Source organism: Drosophila simulans, chromosome 2R (assembly GCF_016746395.2).
Source record: "Drosophila simulans strain w501 chromosome 2R, Prin_Dsim_3.1, whole genome shotgun sequence".
NCBI lineage: Eukaryota > Metazoa > Arthropoda > Insecta > Diptera > Drosophilidae > Drosophila > Drosophila simulans.
In genome coordinates, this window is record NC_052521.2 from 2867103 (window position 1) to 2885601 (window position 18499).

The 18499-nt window shown below is 40.0% G+C and overlaps 1 protein-coding gene across 3 annotated transcripts in view; it reads right to left on the reverse strand.

Annotated features, from left to right (window-relative positions):
- LOC6736189 (transcription-associated protein 1) overlaps window positions 1-18499 on the reverse strand; it is a 57839-nt gene that overhangs the window by 20143 nt on the left and 19197 nt on the right. For 2 of the 3 annotated variants that reach the window (XM_016167494.3, XM_044922621.1), the window contains exons 6-11: window positions 15782-15920; window positions 14140-14512; window positions 4011-4095; window positions 3822-3956; window positions 3568-3771; window positions 1133-1750 (exon numbers count right to left, since the gene is read on the reverse strand). In XM_016167494.3, coding sequence (XP_016026009.1) covers window positions 1133-1750; window positions 3568-3771; window positions 3822-3956; window positions 4011-4095; window positions 14140-14512; window positions 15782-15920 — 1554 coding nt within the window. Of the gene's footprint in view, window positions 1-1132; window positions 1751-3567; window positions 3772-3821; window positions 3957-4010; window positions 4096-14139; window positions 14513-15781; window positions 15921-18499 lie in introns of those variants that run through there. The other variant, XR_006541601.1, reaches the window with a different exon arrangement.

The following is an 18499-nucleotide window of genomic DNA, read 5'->3' on the forward strand; positions in this document are numbered from 1 at the left end:
CCTCTAATAGAAATTATATATAGAATCATCATATAAAAAAATAAATCGATAAAAAGTGTTTTTATAGTGATATTACTTCTGGCTACACATCCAAAATGAAATGTTATACATGTATATATTTAATGATATATTTGGATCAGACTTTTTTTTAACTGTAATGAGTGTTAATCCAGTCTGGAGTATATGAATTTATTTGTCATTGGTTAAACTATTAAAAAAACATTACCACAAATAAACTAGTATCGGTTATAGAACTGAATCTTGTAATAGGGTTTATTTACCCTACCCTACCAAACCTACACCTACCTAGCCCTACATTTCAACCATTCCATATTTAATGAGCTTTCATAAAAAATGTTTTCAATATGGAATTTTCTAATTTGAATGCCGAAATCAAAATTTTAAATTATTATACCTGTCGTGTCTCCAAGCCGCATTGTTATGTGAAAGCATGCCAACGTTGGAGACATAGTTCAACTTTACTGCACCTGTGCAGCAATATCATCGTTATCTATGTAGTTCTCCCCTTCCGCAATCTATCTCTTTGTCTAGTCACATTTGTTGGAAATTATGAAGACCATAGAAAGAATTCTTGATTGGGATCAACAGCCGAGTCGATCTGGCCATGCCCGTGTGTCCGTCCGTTCGCATAAATTTGAGATCTCAGGAACTACAAAATCAAGAATGTTGAGATTAAGCATGCGACGCAGCTCAAGTTTGATTACTCATTTTGCATGCGCAAAAACCACCCAAAACTGCCACGCATACACTTTTGGTAAATGGTGTGTTTTTTTCACTTTATTATCAATTCTTGTAAATTTTTATCGATTTGCAAAAAACAAATTTATGCCACGCCCACTTAACGCCAAAACTTCCACACTTTTGAAAAATGTTTTGATTTTCCTTCGATTTATTGTATGTCTTTTAAATGTATATCAGTATACCAAAAACACTTTGGCCGCGCATCTCCTTACACTTACAATGTAAAAAACATTTTTTTTCATATTATTCCTCAATATCTAATAATCGCTTTCACATTTCCACTAGCTAAGCAACGGTCGAGAAACTCGACTATAGCGGTATCAAAACATAATGAAAAAATAATTGTAAATTTAAAGGCATATGTAATTACCTGACTTATTAACGTAGGAGATCCGTTTAACGCAGAAACTAAAGGGTCCATTAACATTGGTAAATAGGGCAGTAAAGATGACAAGCGGACCGGAACTGTAAGGCAGAGTTCCACGAAAAGATCTCGCATGTGCTGTTTATGAAATCCACTCTGCAGGCGATTTAATCCTTCTAAAAGGTTTGGTAAAAGTGGCAGAAACTCTTGGTATAATAGGTCATGGCTTCCTCCTCCAATCGATCTAAACAATGCCCTCAGAAGTAAAAAGTAGTTATACGGCTCTTCCGATATCAAAGCCAATTCCATGGATCGATTGACTATTTTATGGAGATGTGGACGCAACATCTGTTCATTTTCGACCGGAAAAAGACTTACGCTGCCGAATACCAACTTGAATAACCGCAGATACAAGTTGGAGCGTTCCAAGTTGGATCCCATTTCTTCCATTTTGTTCAATAGATATTCCACTAGCACAGTGGCAAACAGAGGTGAAGTAGTAGGATTTGCTAAAAAGGAGTTCGCTATCACTTGTAAGGACTGATTTTTGTAGATCCTTTCCACCAAGAAATTAATTGTAGTTGAAAATATTTCTTGAAAGTTTTGGGAGTGCATCATTAAAAACTGTTGAATAAATAAAAAGAAGCAATTAGTAAATATAATTAAAATAATGTAAGCTTAGCTTTGGTTATCATAGAAAAAGGACCCTTGCTAAGAGCTTATATATATAATCGAATGCTTACTCGTCAAGGCTTTGGAGCTTTTAGAATCAAATACAAACTATACAAACAACGCAAACTATAATTTTAAAAACATTAATCGTTAATTAAAACTCCAACCAGAGGTAATGCTAAAGTTGAGTTCCCCGACTATCAGATACCGACAGCTAGTGTAAGTGGCATATAGATAAATGTTGGAGAATATATGGAGAAAATTTGAAATTTACAAGACTATTATTGGAGGAATAGTCTTGTAAACGGCATACTACAGAGGCTATGCTGTCTATAAGGAGCTAAAGAGTCACATGCGACGAGCGATAGCTTCGCGTCAACCAAACGCGTCATTCAACGCCAGACGTAGTTTTCGCCAAAGCAGCCAGATTAAGTGCATCTCCTACTCCGAAGCTTTACAAACAGCCATGGAAAAACCACTCCAGCCACACTCAGAAAACGCTCAGCATGCCCCAGAGGGCTTTGTCCGCAGTGCTGTTTGGTGTTGTTTAGTTATGGTCGGAATCGCTTCCTTCTGCCTGTTACATACTTTTAAACGAATCTAGTATACCTAGTATATAGGTATAGGTATAGGTATATCTAGTATATCTAGTATATTTTACTCTACAATTACCGGGTATAAAAATACCGGCTCTCAGACTATCTGACTATGCTTTATGTCTACTGTTACAAGAACCATTTAAACCGTTTTTAGTTCCAGTTCGCACTGGACCCGAAATAGTTTTATAAATTCGTTAAAACTAAGAGCAAAGCTATTTCGTACCCTTCATCGCTATTTTTTGAAAATAATACGGTAACATCGGATCCGGCAGTAGCCGATCTATTCGCCAAGTTCTTTTAAACAACGTATTCTACGTTACCTCATTCCGAACAGACATACTCTTATGCGGTATCTAAGTCGAATCTAATATCCCACCAAACCGAAGCTCAATACTTTACGATCTTCAGCGTGTTAAGCCAGTCTATTCTGTGTGCTGTGTGCGCAGATTCTGTGCGGAAGCCTTGGGAAGGTCTCTTCTTAAAATGTTTACCTTATCTCTGAAATCTTCACAGTTCATGGAAAGCGTCCTTTCTGATTCGTCTCTACACAAGAGGTAATAGATTGGATGCAAGCAATTACAGAGGAATCTGTAAATCGTCGCCTATCCCAAGTTTTATTTTAAATGCAGCACCTTTGCAGGTAATCTCACAAATAGGTGTCCCACACGGGAGCCAAGCCAATTTGGTCCGCTTAATCTTAACTCATTTATTAACGACCTTCCCTTAGTAATAAAACATTCAAGTGAACTTCTGTACGCAGACGATGTTAAATTATGCATTTCTTGTCATTTAGACTTACAATCCGATCTACAGGGTGCGGCAGCAAACGGACCAACAGGGCCAGATCGACTCGACTAATGATCCTGATCAAGAATATATATACTTTATATATACACGGACGGACTGGCAAACGGACCTACAAGGCCAGATCGCCTCGACTAATGATCCTGATCAAGAATGTATATACTTTATATGGGCGGGATCGTTTCCTTCAACCTGTTTCATATTTTTCAGCGAATCTAGTATACCATTTTACTAAACGAGTAACGGGTATAAAAACTTCATTTGCTTCAATATTTGGAGCCAAGGGAAAATATTATCACATTTGACCACCTACCAATAAATGTTAAAAAAATTTCCAAGCTAAATGTATTCCGTTGTATTACTTACTATGCCACTAAAGTGCTCCAAGACTTCTTTTTCTTCTTTACTTCTCGAAATCAATCCAGAAGTTCTCTGTTGATTTGGATTAACGTTTATAGTGTATATATCTAAAGCCTCCATCGCATAGTAAACCAAGTCGATGTAAGAACATACAATTTCAGGTCCAAAAATTTTTTCATGGCTGGCAAGAATTGTGTCAGTTAGCTGAAACTTTATACAAAAATATTAAAAAAAAAAACGAACCAAATGAATTCTTTTACCTTTGAGTTAAAAAAACCCCAAGTTATTGTTTTTACTCCACCAACAAGAGTTTTTACTAAGCTTCGAAATTCAGCGACATTTACGGAATAAATCCATTGTGATCCAGATGCAGATACTTGGATGTTGGATATGTCCTAAAATAACATAGCTCACTTAGTATGATTTCCATCACATTCATTAATACGTACGTCTTTTAGATCTGGCGCGTTAATTTGTGACATGGAAACGTTGCCAGATGAATTTACTATGGCTCCAGAAATTGAGTGTCCTTTGCTTTAAAGAAGAAAAAAAAGGCCAACAAAGGTTAGTACATTGAATAAACAGGATCTGTTGTCCCTATGAACGTGATGAAAAAGCTAGTAAGTTTGTGAAGCGTACCGCGCACAACAAAAGAAAAATAATGAATGTAACCAACAAACATAAAAACAAGAGAGAATGCAATAGTCGAGCTCCCCGACTATCAGGTACCTGTTACTCAGCTAGTGTGAATGCGAACGCGAAATTTCATAATTTTTCTGAAAAATCGATAGATATTGGGGAATAAAATGAGAAAAAATTTAAAAATTGTTCAAAAGTGTGGGCGTGGCCGGTTGTCGGCTTTAGGGCGTTAAAGTGGGCATGGCCAAATAATAAAATTATAAAAATTTCGAAAAATGGTTAGAGTAGTGCGCTACGTCTTTTTCTCTAGAATCTGTATGCTGAATCTCAACCTTCTAGCTTTTATAGTTCTAGAGATCTAGACGTTCATACGGACAGACGGTTAGTCGGACGGACAGACAGAAATGGCTAGATCGACTTGGCTATCGATCCTGATCAAGAATATATACGCTTTATATAGTCGGAAACGCTTCCTCCTGCCTGCTACATACTTTTCAGCGAATCTAGTATACCCTTTTACTCTACGACGGTAGAGTAGAACGACCAAATGTTGCACAGCAGGGCTGGGAAGCGCAGGAAGCCTGAGTACATAAACCTTGCCAACGGATCCAGACAAAGGACGATGGGAATGTTCGAGGCGAGAATCCGATTTGGAGGAAAAGCATTCACAGTATTGTCCCTAGTACTGGAGAAGGTTACAGCTGGGAATAGATTCCCTGACGGGACACAGCGATCTGAGATGCGCAAATCTGCAGATAACAGGGGGTGGTTAGGACGAACAGAAGGAGAACCAAGAAGAAGTGGACGAGCCGTGGACAAACAAAGACCAGTATTCGAGAACATAAACAGGGTTAGCAACACAAGGTATACCTTCAGGATGACAAACCAATAAAGCTCAAGTAGAGTAGTTGTAAAGAAGAAGAACGCCGAGTGGAGAATTAGCATAGACTATCGCTTATTGAACGACAGAACAGAAAAAGATGCCTACCCAGTACCTAGTATGAACTTCATTCTGGAACCACTAAGAGAGGCAAAGTTCATAAGCACCAAAGATCTGAAATCGGTATATTGGCAGATCCCGATGGAAAAGGATACTCGGCAGTACACAGCATTCACGGTACCAGGCCGCGGTCTATTTCAATGGAAGGTAATTTGCAAACGGACGCCAGTGATTTTGGTATAGGGGCGGTCTGTCTTGACGCAAGACGGGGATAACGGAGAGGTGTAGGTGTAACGGAGGTATTGCGCGACGCAAAGCGAAGAGACATGGAAAACAAGACAAGCGAACCGGAGTATCGACTATAAGCGGACAGGCTGTATAAACTGAGCGGAGCCGAGAACGACCTACAACCATACAGGCTGTGCAGGGGAGGCGATCCAACAACTACTCACGGAGAACCACAGCACTGCAGAAACGGGACACTTGGGCACGTCAAAAACACGTACAGATTGCAAGATTGCAAAGAACCCTGGGAAACAATATGCGTGAATTTCGTTGGGCCGCTACCCAGAACAAAACACGGGAATACAGCCCTCTTGGTGATCGTCGACAAGTTTTCGAGATGGCTGGAACTGGCGGCAAGAAGGCAGGCCACGGCAGATGCGTTCCTACGGGTATTCCAGAAAAGGATAATCTCGTCCGCAATGGAGAAATGGAACGGACGAACCGAACGGTGAAGACGATGTTAGCGAACTGAGGAGCAAAGAAAGTGGGACGAGCATGTACCAGAGCGGCTGCTGGCATACAATAGCAGTACATCAGAAGCCACACAGTTTAGCCCAGAACAGTTGATATTCGCGAGGGAGCTAAGGTCACTAGGCACGATATTCGACAAGGTGACAGATGGCTCGGGGCTTATGGAGAATACTGTAGATGGAAACGGATGCAGGGAGTGCAGAAGGAGGCCATGGGACATATGGAAGAAGCGTCACAGCAGCCGAAAAACACATTACAATCTGCGGAAGCGATATTGATTGGCCGAGCTGGTCTGCTGCAAAACAGAGTAGATAAGCAGGAGAAGCTACAGCAATATATTTGCAGAGCGACAATAGAGAAAGGAAATGGCGGCATTCGTTGTGTGAAATTTAGCAGAGACAGCCGCAACAGTGAAGAAAAGGCGAAATTGGTTTGAAAGAAACCAAAACGTTGTAATAATAACGTTGTAAGTTTCAATTGTTAACTGTAATATCAATATTTTATTATTATAATATATATCTAAGTTTACATTTATATATAATTTATAAATTAAAGAACCAAAACAGACAGAAGAAAAACTTTGAACTTATGTTTTCAATTTTTCAACTTTATTGCACAGATATTTGAGACCATATTCAGCTCGACCAATTCGATTGACACCATTTGTCAAATGCGGCGGAGAAATTCAATGCAAAATTGGCACCAAAGTATGACGGACCCTAGAAGGTAATATGATTTACTTCACAAGTGACCATTGCGGTCAAGGACCCAACAACCAAGAAAACAAAGCGCGTGTACATCGAGGACACAAAATCATACTAAGGGTCAAATGGAGCATAACCGCAGCAATAAGCTCCGGAAGGAAATTGGAAGACAAACAGTGCGGGAAATGAAAAAAGTTTTTAGTCACGGTTTAGTTTCATGAACTGAAACGTTGTGTCTAAAAGGATGGAAGAGTGTGACGCGTACCGCGCACAACAAAAGAAAAACAAGAAAGAATGTAATACTATAATTCCCCGACTATCAGATACCGAGCTATCAGGAATACGAGCGTGAAATTTCATAAATTTCTGGGATATCGATAGATAATTGGGAATAAAATAAGAAATCATTTAAAAATTGTTTAAAACTGTTGTGTGACCGTTTTGAAGATGTGGCCAAGGTTTTTTTTTTGGAATACCGAAAGAAATTGGGAAGAATAAAACGAATAAAAATTTAAACATTTTTCAAAAGTGTGAGCGTGTCAGTTTTGAGCCGTTTGTGGGCGTTAGAAAAGGCGTGGCAGCATTGGGCAAAAAACCTTCGCTGCGTCTATGTCTCTAGAATCTGTATGAGTTCTAGCTTTTATAGTTCCTGCGATCTCAACGTTTATACGGACAGGACAGACAGATGGACCAGGCCAGAACGACTCGCCTTTTACTCCTCATAAATATATACATACATATATAAAAAATGATTAAAAACGCTTCTCACTACATATCAGAAACTATTTAACAAATGTTACTAAAAAAGTATAATAAAAGCTTAAAGATATAAAGTTTTAACTTTTCCGATTTTTTTTTAAATAATTGCTGTTCATTTTTTATCCAATAGGGACGCTCGAACTTTGAAAGCTCATTGGGGTCATGTTGTTTGAGTGACAGATGTCAATTGATGTGTGTTATATTCATTTAGTCCTCAAAAACCAACATGGCAGGTGTCGAGCAGCACGTGCAAATCATAAAATTGTTTTATGAAAATGGGTCTTCAGTTCGATCAAAGTTTCGCGCACTTCGCCATAATGCGTTGCGTTAATGTAATAAGAACAAAATTTCGAAAAATTTATTCAGGTACATTTTTTTTATTTCAAAGATTAAGCGCCCCAATGAAAACCCATTTTAATCAAAACAATTTTCTAAAAAGTAAAAATGCCAGTAGAAAATGGCGGTTACCAAAAAAAATTTTTTATAAAGGTTTTTCAAATATTCTCAATTGTTTGTTTTTTTAGCCAAATTTTAGGAAAAGCTAAGCTAAATAAATGAATTCGACCATTTCTCGAAAACGGTTACGACTACTTGCTATTTTGTTATTGTAATGTCTTTGGTAATAACAAAGAAACCAGAATAACAAGTTGCGTACCGGCCATACATTGGTTTGTCACTATGCAGCGACTTTTTTGGTGACGGCCAAAATTGTTCTCTGTCCACTCGCTTACGCTGAGAGCGTAAGAAGTCTAAAAATAGAATTTGCTTGCTTGTGTGTGTAAAAACGATAGACGAGAACGTGTGTATGTGTGCGTACTTGTGCTAGAAGACGATTTTCGGGCCGAAATCAATTCTGATCGAAGAAACGAATTTACATATTTGGAATTTTGGCCAATTTCGTAGCAACATGATATTTCGTTTATTTTGTCAAATTTACAATGCACACGAATGCTCAGTGTGCACACATGCAGTTGTCTGTCATCACTGTATGCGTAAAAAACGAGCTGTTCGCTGTAGATCTCTCCGCTCTTTCGCTCTTCAACAAAAATTTGAGAGACTGGAGCCACCTCTAGAGCCACGGCAAAAAAAGCGTGTGCCAAAAAATCGTATGGCGTTACGCATCTTGTTATTCTAGTGTCTTTGGTAATAGGGTATACTAGATGCGCTGAAAAGTTTGTAAAAGGTAGAAGAAGAGTTGTTCGACTACATAAAGTATATGTCGCATCATTATTAGTCTTATTTTTATTTTCTATGTTCCATCTCTAATAAATAAAATTAGTATCGAGCTGTTCTTGTCTTCGTTTCTTTTTGATCGCTGTTCGCTGTGTTCCGTTATGCGAGTTTAACGGATTTTGCTCTGTTCTACATAGCCTCGGTTCGACGATGCGTTAGAGTGAGACAAATGCTTGTCCTGTGGTGAGTTCGGACCAGCATGTATCAAGCGAGATAGAGCGATGTTGAAAAGTACGCGGGTCACTTATGTTTGAAAACTCCGAGAAGACAGACGCGTGAATATGTCGCAACCGAGGAAATGTACGACTCGCGGGCGGTGCGCGGCAACAGAGGACCCCGAAATAGTTAACTTCCCGACATCAGAAGTGGGATCGCCTCAGCCCCAAGCCATCACTGATGATCGCCTGTCCACAATTTTAGAAATGCAGCATCGTAATCTATTGGAAATTGTAAATGCCGTGAGGGGCTCGCAGACTACAAAAGTAGTTGTACTACCCAAGTTCAACCCTGAGTCCGCCGGTTCAAGTGCAGCCACTTGGTGCTCTACAGTGGACCTTATTGTAGGAGAAAATCCTCTGGGTGGCAGTGCTTTGCTCATGGCCTTAACCAAATCATTGGAGGGCAGTGCTTCTAATTGGCTGTCACAAATTTGTTTCGCCGGAATGACTTGGAGCCAATTCCAAGAAATGTTCCTTCAGCAGTATGAAGGCAATGAGACGCCAGCAGCAACAGTCTTTAATGTATTAAACGGGCGGCCAAACGACGGCGAATGTCTTGCGCTGTATGGTAGCCGATTAATAACAACACTTATGGCAAAATGGAAGTCTATGACCGCAGAAGAAATTGCAGTGTCCGTTGCCCTGGCACATGCTGCAAATATAGATGGTAGGCTGCAACGCACTGTGTTCACAACTACTGTCAAAACACGCAACGAGTTGCAGAACGAGCTAAGAGCGTTTTCGTATGGCAAGAGGAAGGACCATCCCATCCCAGAAAATTCTACCAGCAAAAGAGCTCGCCTACACCCAAATGTTAAGTGCCACTTTTGTGGAAAAATTGGCCACAAGATAGCTGACTGCCGCTCCATGAAAAACAACTTAAAGAATCAACAAGGATCTAGTTCGAGTATTGGGCGCTTATCTGACTCTAAACCTGGGTCAATTACTTGCTATAGATGTGGAAACCAGGGGCATATGGCGTCAGCTTGCCCTGCAAGACAATCGTTGTCAAACCAAACTAAAGCCGACGAGAAGCGTGTCAACGTGTGTCGAGCCAATTGGGACATTGATATCATCTGGTGAGTCGTATCCATTTTATTTCGACTCTGGAGCCGAATGCTCACTTGTAAGAGAATCTGTGTCCACCCAACTCTCGGGCACACGAATTAACAACATTGTAGTTTTAAAGGGTATCGGAAATAATACTGTTACCAGTACATTACAAATTTTGTCAAACGTAACAATAAGTGGTTACTGTCTCGAAGTGCTTTTTCACGTAATTCTTAATGATTGCATTAATTATAATATTATAATTGGACGTGAAATTTTAAGTCAGGGATTTAGTGCTACTATAACAATAGATAAAATAGAGTTATGTAAAACAAGGTCTGTGCAAACCCTATCTGCTTTGAGTAGTAGTTTTAGTCTTGAAAATGTTAATACCGAATTGTGTGGCGAGGATAGGAAAATCTTGGTAAATCTTTTGAATGAATTCTGTGACTCATTTATAGACGGTTTTCCCAAAAATCGTGTTACAACTGGCGAATTAGAAGTACGCTTAATTGATCCAATAAAAACTGTACACAGACGACCGTACCGACTTAGTATAGAGGAAAAACAAATTGTCCGAAACAAGGTTAATGAGCTGCTGTTAGCTAACATCATCCGTCCTAGCAGCTCACCGTTCGCCAGTCCAGTTTTACTCGTTAAAAAGAAAAATGGTTCTGATCGTCTTTGCGTGGATTACCGCGAACTAAATACAAACACAGTTGCAGAGAAATATCCCTTACCACTAATTAGTGACCAAATATCTAGGTTGCGTGGAGCAAGTTTCTTTAGTTGCTTGGATATGGCCAGCGGGTTTCATCAGATACCTATTCACGCAAATTCAATTGAGCGCACGGCTTTTGTGACACCTGACGGCCAATTCGAATTTCTAACTATGCCCTTCGGGTTAAAGAATGCCCCATCCGTGTTCCAGCGTGCAGTTATGAAAGCTTTGGGTGAGCTTGCCCACTCTTACGTTATCGTTTATATGGACGATATAATGATTATCGCAGAAACAAAAGAAGAAGCTTTTGTAAGGTTAAGGACAGTTTTGAAAATATTATCGCAGGCTGGGTTTTCTTTTAATATCGGAAAATGTTCATTCCTGAAATCTTGCGTTGAATATCTGGGGTTTGTGGTAAAAGACGGCGAAATAAGACCAAATCCATCTAAGATAAAAGCATTAGTCGCTTTACCTCCTCCGCAGTCTGTTACCCAAGTAAGACAATTTATTGGCCTAGCCTCTTATTTTAGGCAGTTTGTGCCAAAGTTTTCAGAAATCATGAAACCCTTATATAGACTGACCTGCAAAAACAAAATATTTGAATGGAAACTTGAACACGAACAAATTCGTCAAAAAGTCACTAAATTGCTTACAGATGAGCCCGTCCTTGTTATCTTCGATCCTCGGCATCCCATTGAACTGCATACAGATGCCAGTATGGATGGCTACGGAGCAATTCTACTCCACAAAATAGATAATAAACGTCGTGTAGTTGAGTATTACAGCAAACAAACATCCTTGACGGAATCTCGATATCATTCGTACGAGCTTGAAACTTTAGCTGTGTATAACTCCATGAGACACTTTCGTCACTATTTACATGGGCGACGATTTGTTGTTTTTACAGACTGTAATTCCCTAAAAGCTACTCGCAACAAGACTGAACTAACGCCGAGAGTACACCGTTGGTGGGCATATATGCAGTCCTTCGACTTTGACATAGAATATAGACCTGGTGCCAAAATGGCACATGTTGATTTCTTGTCACGCAATCCACTGCCAACTGCTCGGGTTATTACTGGTGAGGAAGAAAAACATGTTCTATTGGCCAAAATAACGGACAACTGGTTACTTGCAGAACAACAAAAGGATTCAGAGATTTCCACGATTATTGTTAAAATACAGAACAATGAATTGGGTGAGAGCTTGGCAAAAAGTTATGAATTACGCTCGAAAATGCTTTTTCGCAAAATCCAAAGGAACGGTAAAACTCGTTGCCTGCCAGTTGTCCCCAGATCATTCAGATGGTCAGTAGTGAACCATGTCCATGAAGCAGTTGTACATCTTGGGTGGGAAAAGACTTTAGACAAAATGTACGAATTTTACTGGTTTGAGAACATGGCCAAATATGTTCGTAAGTTCGTTGATAATTGCATTACGTGTAAGTTAACTAAGCCTCCGTCAGGAAAATTGCCAATCGAACTCCACCCCATACCAAAAGTAGAAATTCCATGGCACACGATCCATATAGATATTACGGGAAAATTAAGCGGCAAGAGGGATCAAAAGGAATATATTATCGTTCTGATTGACGCGTTTACAAAGTTTGTTTGTTTGCACCACACGGTAAACATTAATAGTGAGAGTTGTATAGACGCCTTGAAGGCGTCAATCTCCGTATTCGGTGTACCAACACGAATCATTGCAGATCAGGGTAAATGCTTTACAGGCTCTTGTTTCAGTGAATTCTGTTCCATGCAAAAAATTCAACTACACTTAATTGCAACAGGGGCTAGTCGTGCCAATGGACAGGTAGTACGCGTTATGAGTGTGCTTAAACGCATGCTTACGGCTGTAGAGAGCAGCCATCGTTCTTGGCAAGATGCCTTAGGAGAGATACAACTAGCTATAAATTGTACTACAAATCGCATAACGAAAGCCAGTCCTCTTGAATTACTAATCGGAAAAGAATGTAGACCATTTAATATGTTACCAATATGCGAACAAGTTAATAAAGTCGATGTAAATATTATAAGAAATATCGCGAGAGAAAATATTAAGAAGAACGCCTTGTATGAAAAAACTAGATTCGATAAGCACAAAGCCAAATTTGATAACTTTAGTGTTGGCGATTATGTTTTACTCAAGAACGAAGAAAGGCACCAAACAAAATTAGACCAAAAATATAAAGGACCTTTCCTCGTGACAGAGGTACTTGAGGGAGATCGTTATATTTTAAAATCTTTAACTAATAAGCGGACTTATAAGTACCCACATGAAGCTTTGCGCAGTATGCCAACAGAGGAGATCCCCAAAGAGTTAGATCTATGTGACGATCAAGAAAACGTTGAAAGAGACGTTAGAAATCCCTTGGTGGATTCCAATGTGGATGAAAACGTTGAAAGAGACGTTAGAAATCCCTTGGTGGATTCCAATGTGGATGAAAACGTTGAAAGAGACGTTAGAAATCCGTTGGTGGATGCCAATGTGAACGAAAAGTTACTAAGTTGTTTGAAGACTCAAGTGAATGAGAGGCATTGATGGATTTCAATGCGAGATTAGGAACACATGCAACGTCGCCAAGTTGCCAGTGCTAGTAGGTACACGTGTTACTGTGTTGACTTATTTGATGTCTGGTGACTGGCGGCGTGGCGGGTTGAATTGTCCTAGTGTGTTGCTAATAATAACAAACGATCTTCTTGGTACTTCTGTCACTCGAGTTGGTCGATAACAAGAAAAATAAAATTAAAAAAAAAAAAAAAAAAAAGAGAACCTTTACTAATACTCTGAATTACGTTTAATGTTATCTTTCTAGATTAAGCTTGTTTAATTTCAAAACTTATATTACACACGAGGACGTGTGCTGGTCAGGAAGGCCGTGTCGCATCATTATTAGTCTTATTTTTATTTTCTATGTTCCATCTCTAATAAACATGTCATCTCTAATAAATAAAATTCGTATCGAGCTGTTCTTGTCTTCGTTTCTTTTTGATCGCTGTTCGCTGTGTTCCGTTATGCGAGTTTAACGGATTTTGCTCTGTTCTACATAGCCTCGGTTCGACGATGCGTTAGAGTGAGACAAATGCTTGTCCTGTGGTGAGTTCGGACCAGCATGTATCAAGCGAGATAGAGCGATATTGAAATGTACACGAGTCACTTATGTTTGAAAACTCTGAGAAAGCAGACGCGTGAATATGTCGCAACCGAGGAAGTGTACGACTCGCGGGCGGAGCGCGGCAACAGAGGACCCCGAAATAGTTAACTTCCCGACATATATATATTCTTGATCAGGATCAAAAAGCCGAGTCGATCCAGCCAAGCCCGACCGGCTTTGCTTTTGAGTAGTAAGCAGACCAATTGTCAGGGAACTCACATGCTGTTTAAGTTTTTTGCTTAACCTATTTGCACTTATATTACTTCATTTCTAAAACTCATTTAAATCCTTTCAAAAATTAATAGATAAATACCTTACTGTCAACCTTAGAAAACAATGATCGCACCACTATGGATTTACGATGTATTTCTTAGGCTACTGTAAAAATATATGCACCGACTTACCACTTTTGAATTATTAATGGCAGCTGAATTTTTGCTATAGTTTCAAATTTTTTTACAAACACTTTTAACAGTTTTGAGAGTAACGCTTTTGATCTTTGGGGCTCTGTTTCACTGTGATGTCGTAAACAATCAACGAGATTTAACAAAAGCTTGCAAGACATGGTTTGTATTCCCACAGCAAGTGATTCATCATGAACATTTTTTGAAAACAGATTCACTGCTTTTATTAAAACGTCTATATTTAGGCTTTGGCGAACGTGGTGAGCTAGGTCAGCTAAAGTTGAATACGCCAATGGCCGAATAGAATCCAATGTAACTCCTTTTCCAATAAGCAAATCCTCATCAAACAATTGTTCGATTGATGGAATAAATTCTAAAAAAAAGTTTAAAAGTAAAGAAAACAGTAAGAATTCGATTGCATCAAATGGTTTAAGAATCAGCGAAACATTTAAAATTAAATTTTTACCACCATTGAAAGAGTAATAGAAGGTAACATAAGTTTGGATAAGTTTCCGCAGAATTAACAGCTCTTTCTTGGGTTTTTCTATGCATTGTATATTGTATAACAGCTGGCAGCGTAGGTCATTCTTTTGTACTCACTTTTCGTTTCTTTATCGCTAAGCATAGATTTCGGCGAACTTTTTCGCAGTCAAATACCTCTTTTGTTGTAGCCGCTACTCTTAGCGCAAATTCGCAAGAAATCAAATTTATAATTAAAAAAAAAAACAGGCTGAGTTTTAATTGGATAATTAAGATGCCAAACAGCTAACAGTACTTGTGTTATATAAATTTGTAATATTAGGAAAATCTAATTTTGAAAACAAAGAGAGAATGTTTTAGTCGAGTTTGTTAGATACCCGTTACTCAGCTAGTGGGAAAGCGAACGGGAAATTTCATAATTTTTCTGAGATTTCGATATATATTGGAGAATGAGAAAAATTCAAAAATTGTTCAAAATTGTGGGCGTGGCAAAAAGTGTTTTGGCAATTTAAAAGACTTATTATAAATTTATAGAAAAATATCGAAAAGGGTTTCAAAATATGGGCGTGGCAGTTTTGGGTTGTTTTAGGGTGTTAGATTGAGCGTGGCAAAAGGTTTTTTGCGAATCGATAAAAATTTACAAGACTAATACAAATATGAAAAAATATCAAAACATTTTACATATGTGTGGTCGTGGCAGTTTTTGGGCGGTTTGTGGGCGTGGCAACATGGGTCAACAAACTGGAGCTGCGTCTATGTCTGTGGTGTCTGCATACTTTATCTCAACCTTCTAGCTCTTATACTTTCTAAGATCCCGACGTTTATATGGACGGACATGGCCAGATCGACTCGGCTATTGATCCTGATCAAGAATATATAAACTTTATATAGTCGGAAACGCTTCCTTTTGACTGTTACACACTTTTCAACAAACTATACCAAACTAGTATACCCTTTTACTCTACGAGTAACGGGTATTAAAATATAGTTCATTTGAGATCGAACTATAAAAGAGACAAAGGCGCAGTGCAAGCGCCCATACTTTTAAACAATTTTAAAATTTGTTTTCATTTTATTCCCCAATATCTATGGATATCTTAGAATGATGAAATTTCGCATTCACCTCCTGTTTTAATTATGCAACTTTTATTTTAAAACTTACTTTGACGTAAATCTGTAGCAAATATATGACGGGCAGCAATTAAAAGTTCTTTTCTGAGATGAGCAGCTTCCTTGGGACAATTTTTCATTAGGTTGAGCATTCCGCTGGTTACAGATAATGAACTAGCTATTACCACTTCCTAAAATAACACAAAATAAGTAAGATATATTAAAATAAATTATTTTATTAACTATTTACTATCGAAATATAAATTAGTGCCGTCCGCAGTCTATGTAGAGAGGAAGCCCACGAGAGACTGCTTCATTCATAAACACGAAGCATGAAAGAAAGCTAGCCGAAGTTATTTACCCTTGCAGCAAAAAAATACACTTATAATAATGTATACCGTAAAAACAGTATTTCTTACTATTATTTTCAATAAATTTTCAGTTGGGCATGAAGGACATGGATATAACTGATTATGAATTGCATTCTTTTTATATGACCCCAAATGTATCCTGTAACAAACTGATTTTTCTATTTTTGCTCGCTACGAATTGCAACGGCTAGCTCAGAGAGTTTGTGCGTTCGTCCCACCAAATTTATGATTTGTGTGATTGCCCGACCGAGGAAAAGCGGATGGTTCTTATTATAATCGATTTATTCTACTGTTTTATGCCTGACTCCTCCTCCTGATCTCGCTGCTCCTGTGGCGTTTCTCCTGGAACGCCTTGCCTTCGGCCCGGCCGGGATTATGTTATGGGTCAGGGTGTATCGTCCACGGGCGAGGCAACGCTCGGCCTGGGACCACCTTTGCCAACCACTGACTCCACTGTCCGTTTTGGAGCACGCCAAGACCTTGTCGTCTCCTGTGGAAGACCTTCTGCCGGCTGAAATGGGTTTAGGATGTTATGGGTCAGGGTGTATCGTCCACGGGCGAGGCAACACTCGGCCTGGGACCACCTTTGCTGACCACTGACTCCACTGACCCTTTCAGACACGCCAGGATCTTCTCCTCCACTTCCAGGATCACTCTTCCCTTGCAGTGCTCGTCCTTCACTTCCTGCGGTCCACTTGCTGCCCGACGCTTCCACTGTTTATTCTTTCCCTACTTATCCGCCCGTTCTCACTCCCGAACCCCTTTTTTAACGCACCATCTCACTACTTCCTTTCACGCGCGGTCTGGTTGACTAAATCCACTCCTCCGCCTTCAGACTCCGTTCCGACTACGCAACTGCGCGGCCGCGTCCTGACCGCGCGACTCTCCTCGACTATTCGTGTGTTGTGACTGACTGGTACAAGGGTACAAGTTCCAACTCATGTGCATCATTGTGCATGTCCCGTTACCGGTCGACCTCCGTCCCCTTGGCCTGCTCGAGTCCCGGGTCCGTTAGCGGTACCGTTAGTTCACGGTCCCACCGCTTTGCCGGGGTTCAAGGTCCAGCGCGGTACCGTTTGACCTGACCGCCCTTGACTCTTTCTGCATCGCAGCCGTCTTCGCTGTTGTTGGCCACACCCCGGCACCCAAATTTGTGAGGACTTTTAAGACTCCTCACAATCCTGTGCTGCTCTAAAATCAATTACAAAGAACAGTATAACTGCCGTGATCTTAAAATCAAAGGCCTAACCAAACCATTAAAAAAAACAGTTTGCGTTGACTTTTTCCGTCAATCGGATTTTAGTAGGTCTATACCTACGGCAGGTCTATACTATACGAGAGCGCTTAAAAAAATTTAACGGAAAACGCTCAAAAAAGAAACAAGCATAGTGAAATGAAACGAAGTTTGGTGTTCGCGTTCAGCTCCCATATCGAAAGTCTATATCACCAGATATGGGTGGTTCCGAAGAGGAAGTGTGAGGAGTATGAAAACCCATCATCGAGGCGTTGGAAAGTCTAATATTTCGTTTACTGTCAGATATTTGCCATGCGTATTACAAGGCCCCTATACTTCATCTGGGCAGTAACTAAGAGGGTATCCACCCAGCGAGGATACGGAAGAGGGCAAGGACCTGGCCCGGTCAGAAGGGTCTAGAGTCATGGGCTGGTGTCTTGCGACAGGAGCTGTCGCGGGTGTTGGAAAAGCTGGTTCTGGGAAGTGCTTTGGTTCGACCTAACAGAGGATAACCTTGCGGCCCCGCCACCATAACATCCTAGGTCACATTCAAGCCGGTGCAACGCGGTACGACGAAGGAATGACGGCACGACGCAGAAACCGAGTATTCTAATCCAAACCGAGTGTTAAACTTAAAACCCTGTTTTCTCCTGAGTCGGGAAATCAAAATTCTCTGAGCTAGCCGTTGCAAGTCGTAGAGAACAGAACCGGACGGTAACGTTTAATGGAAGCTGTACGTCTTTCCTGGCGATACGAGACCTACAACATATTGCAGCTGAACCTTCCGATGGCGGTCATTCGTAGGAGGCTGATGCGTCCATTTGCTGTGTTTGCTGCGATCATTCATGCGAGAACTTTCGTTTAGGACCTAGGCGATGATTTGATAGCTGCAATTTATGTGCGAGTTAAGATGGGGCACAAAATCATAGCTTAACTAGGCAATGCTTGTAAAATCTGTGTGTCTCTCAGGGCTTCAGATATGCGGGAGGTGGGCACTGTTCTCTTAAGTATGATAATGATCACCTTTAACCCACAATTTTAGACAGACTCCATCATTGTTTTGGTAAGCAATGCCAAGTCAGATTGTCGCTGGGTAACAAGGCCAGCCTGGAGACGACAATCGCTGCATTCACAGAGGTTAAGAAACGGTTACATGTTCAGGCCG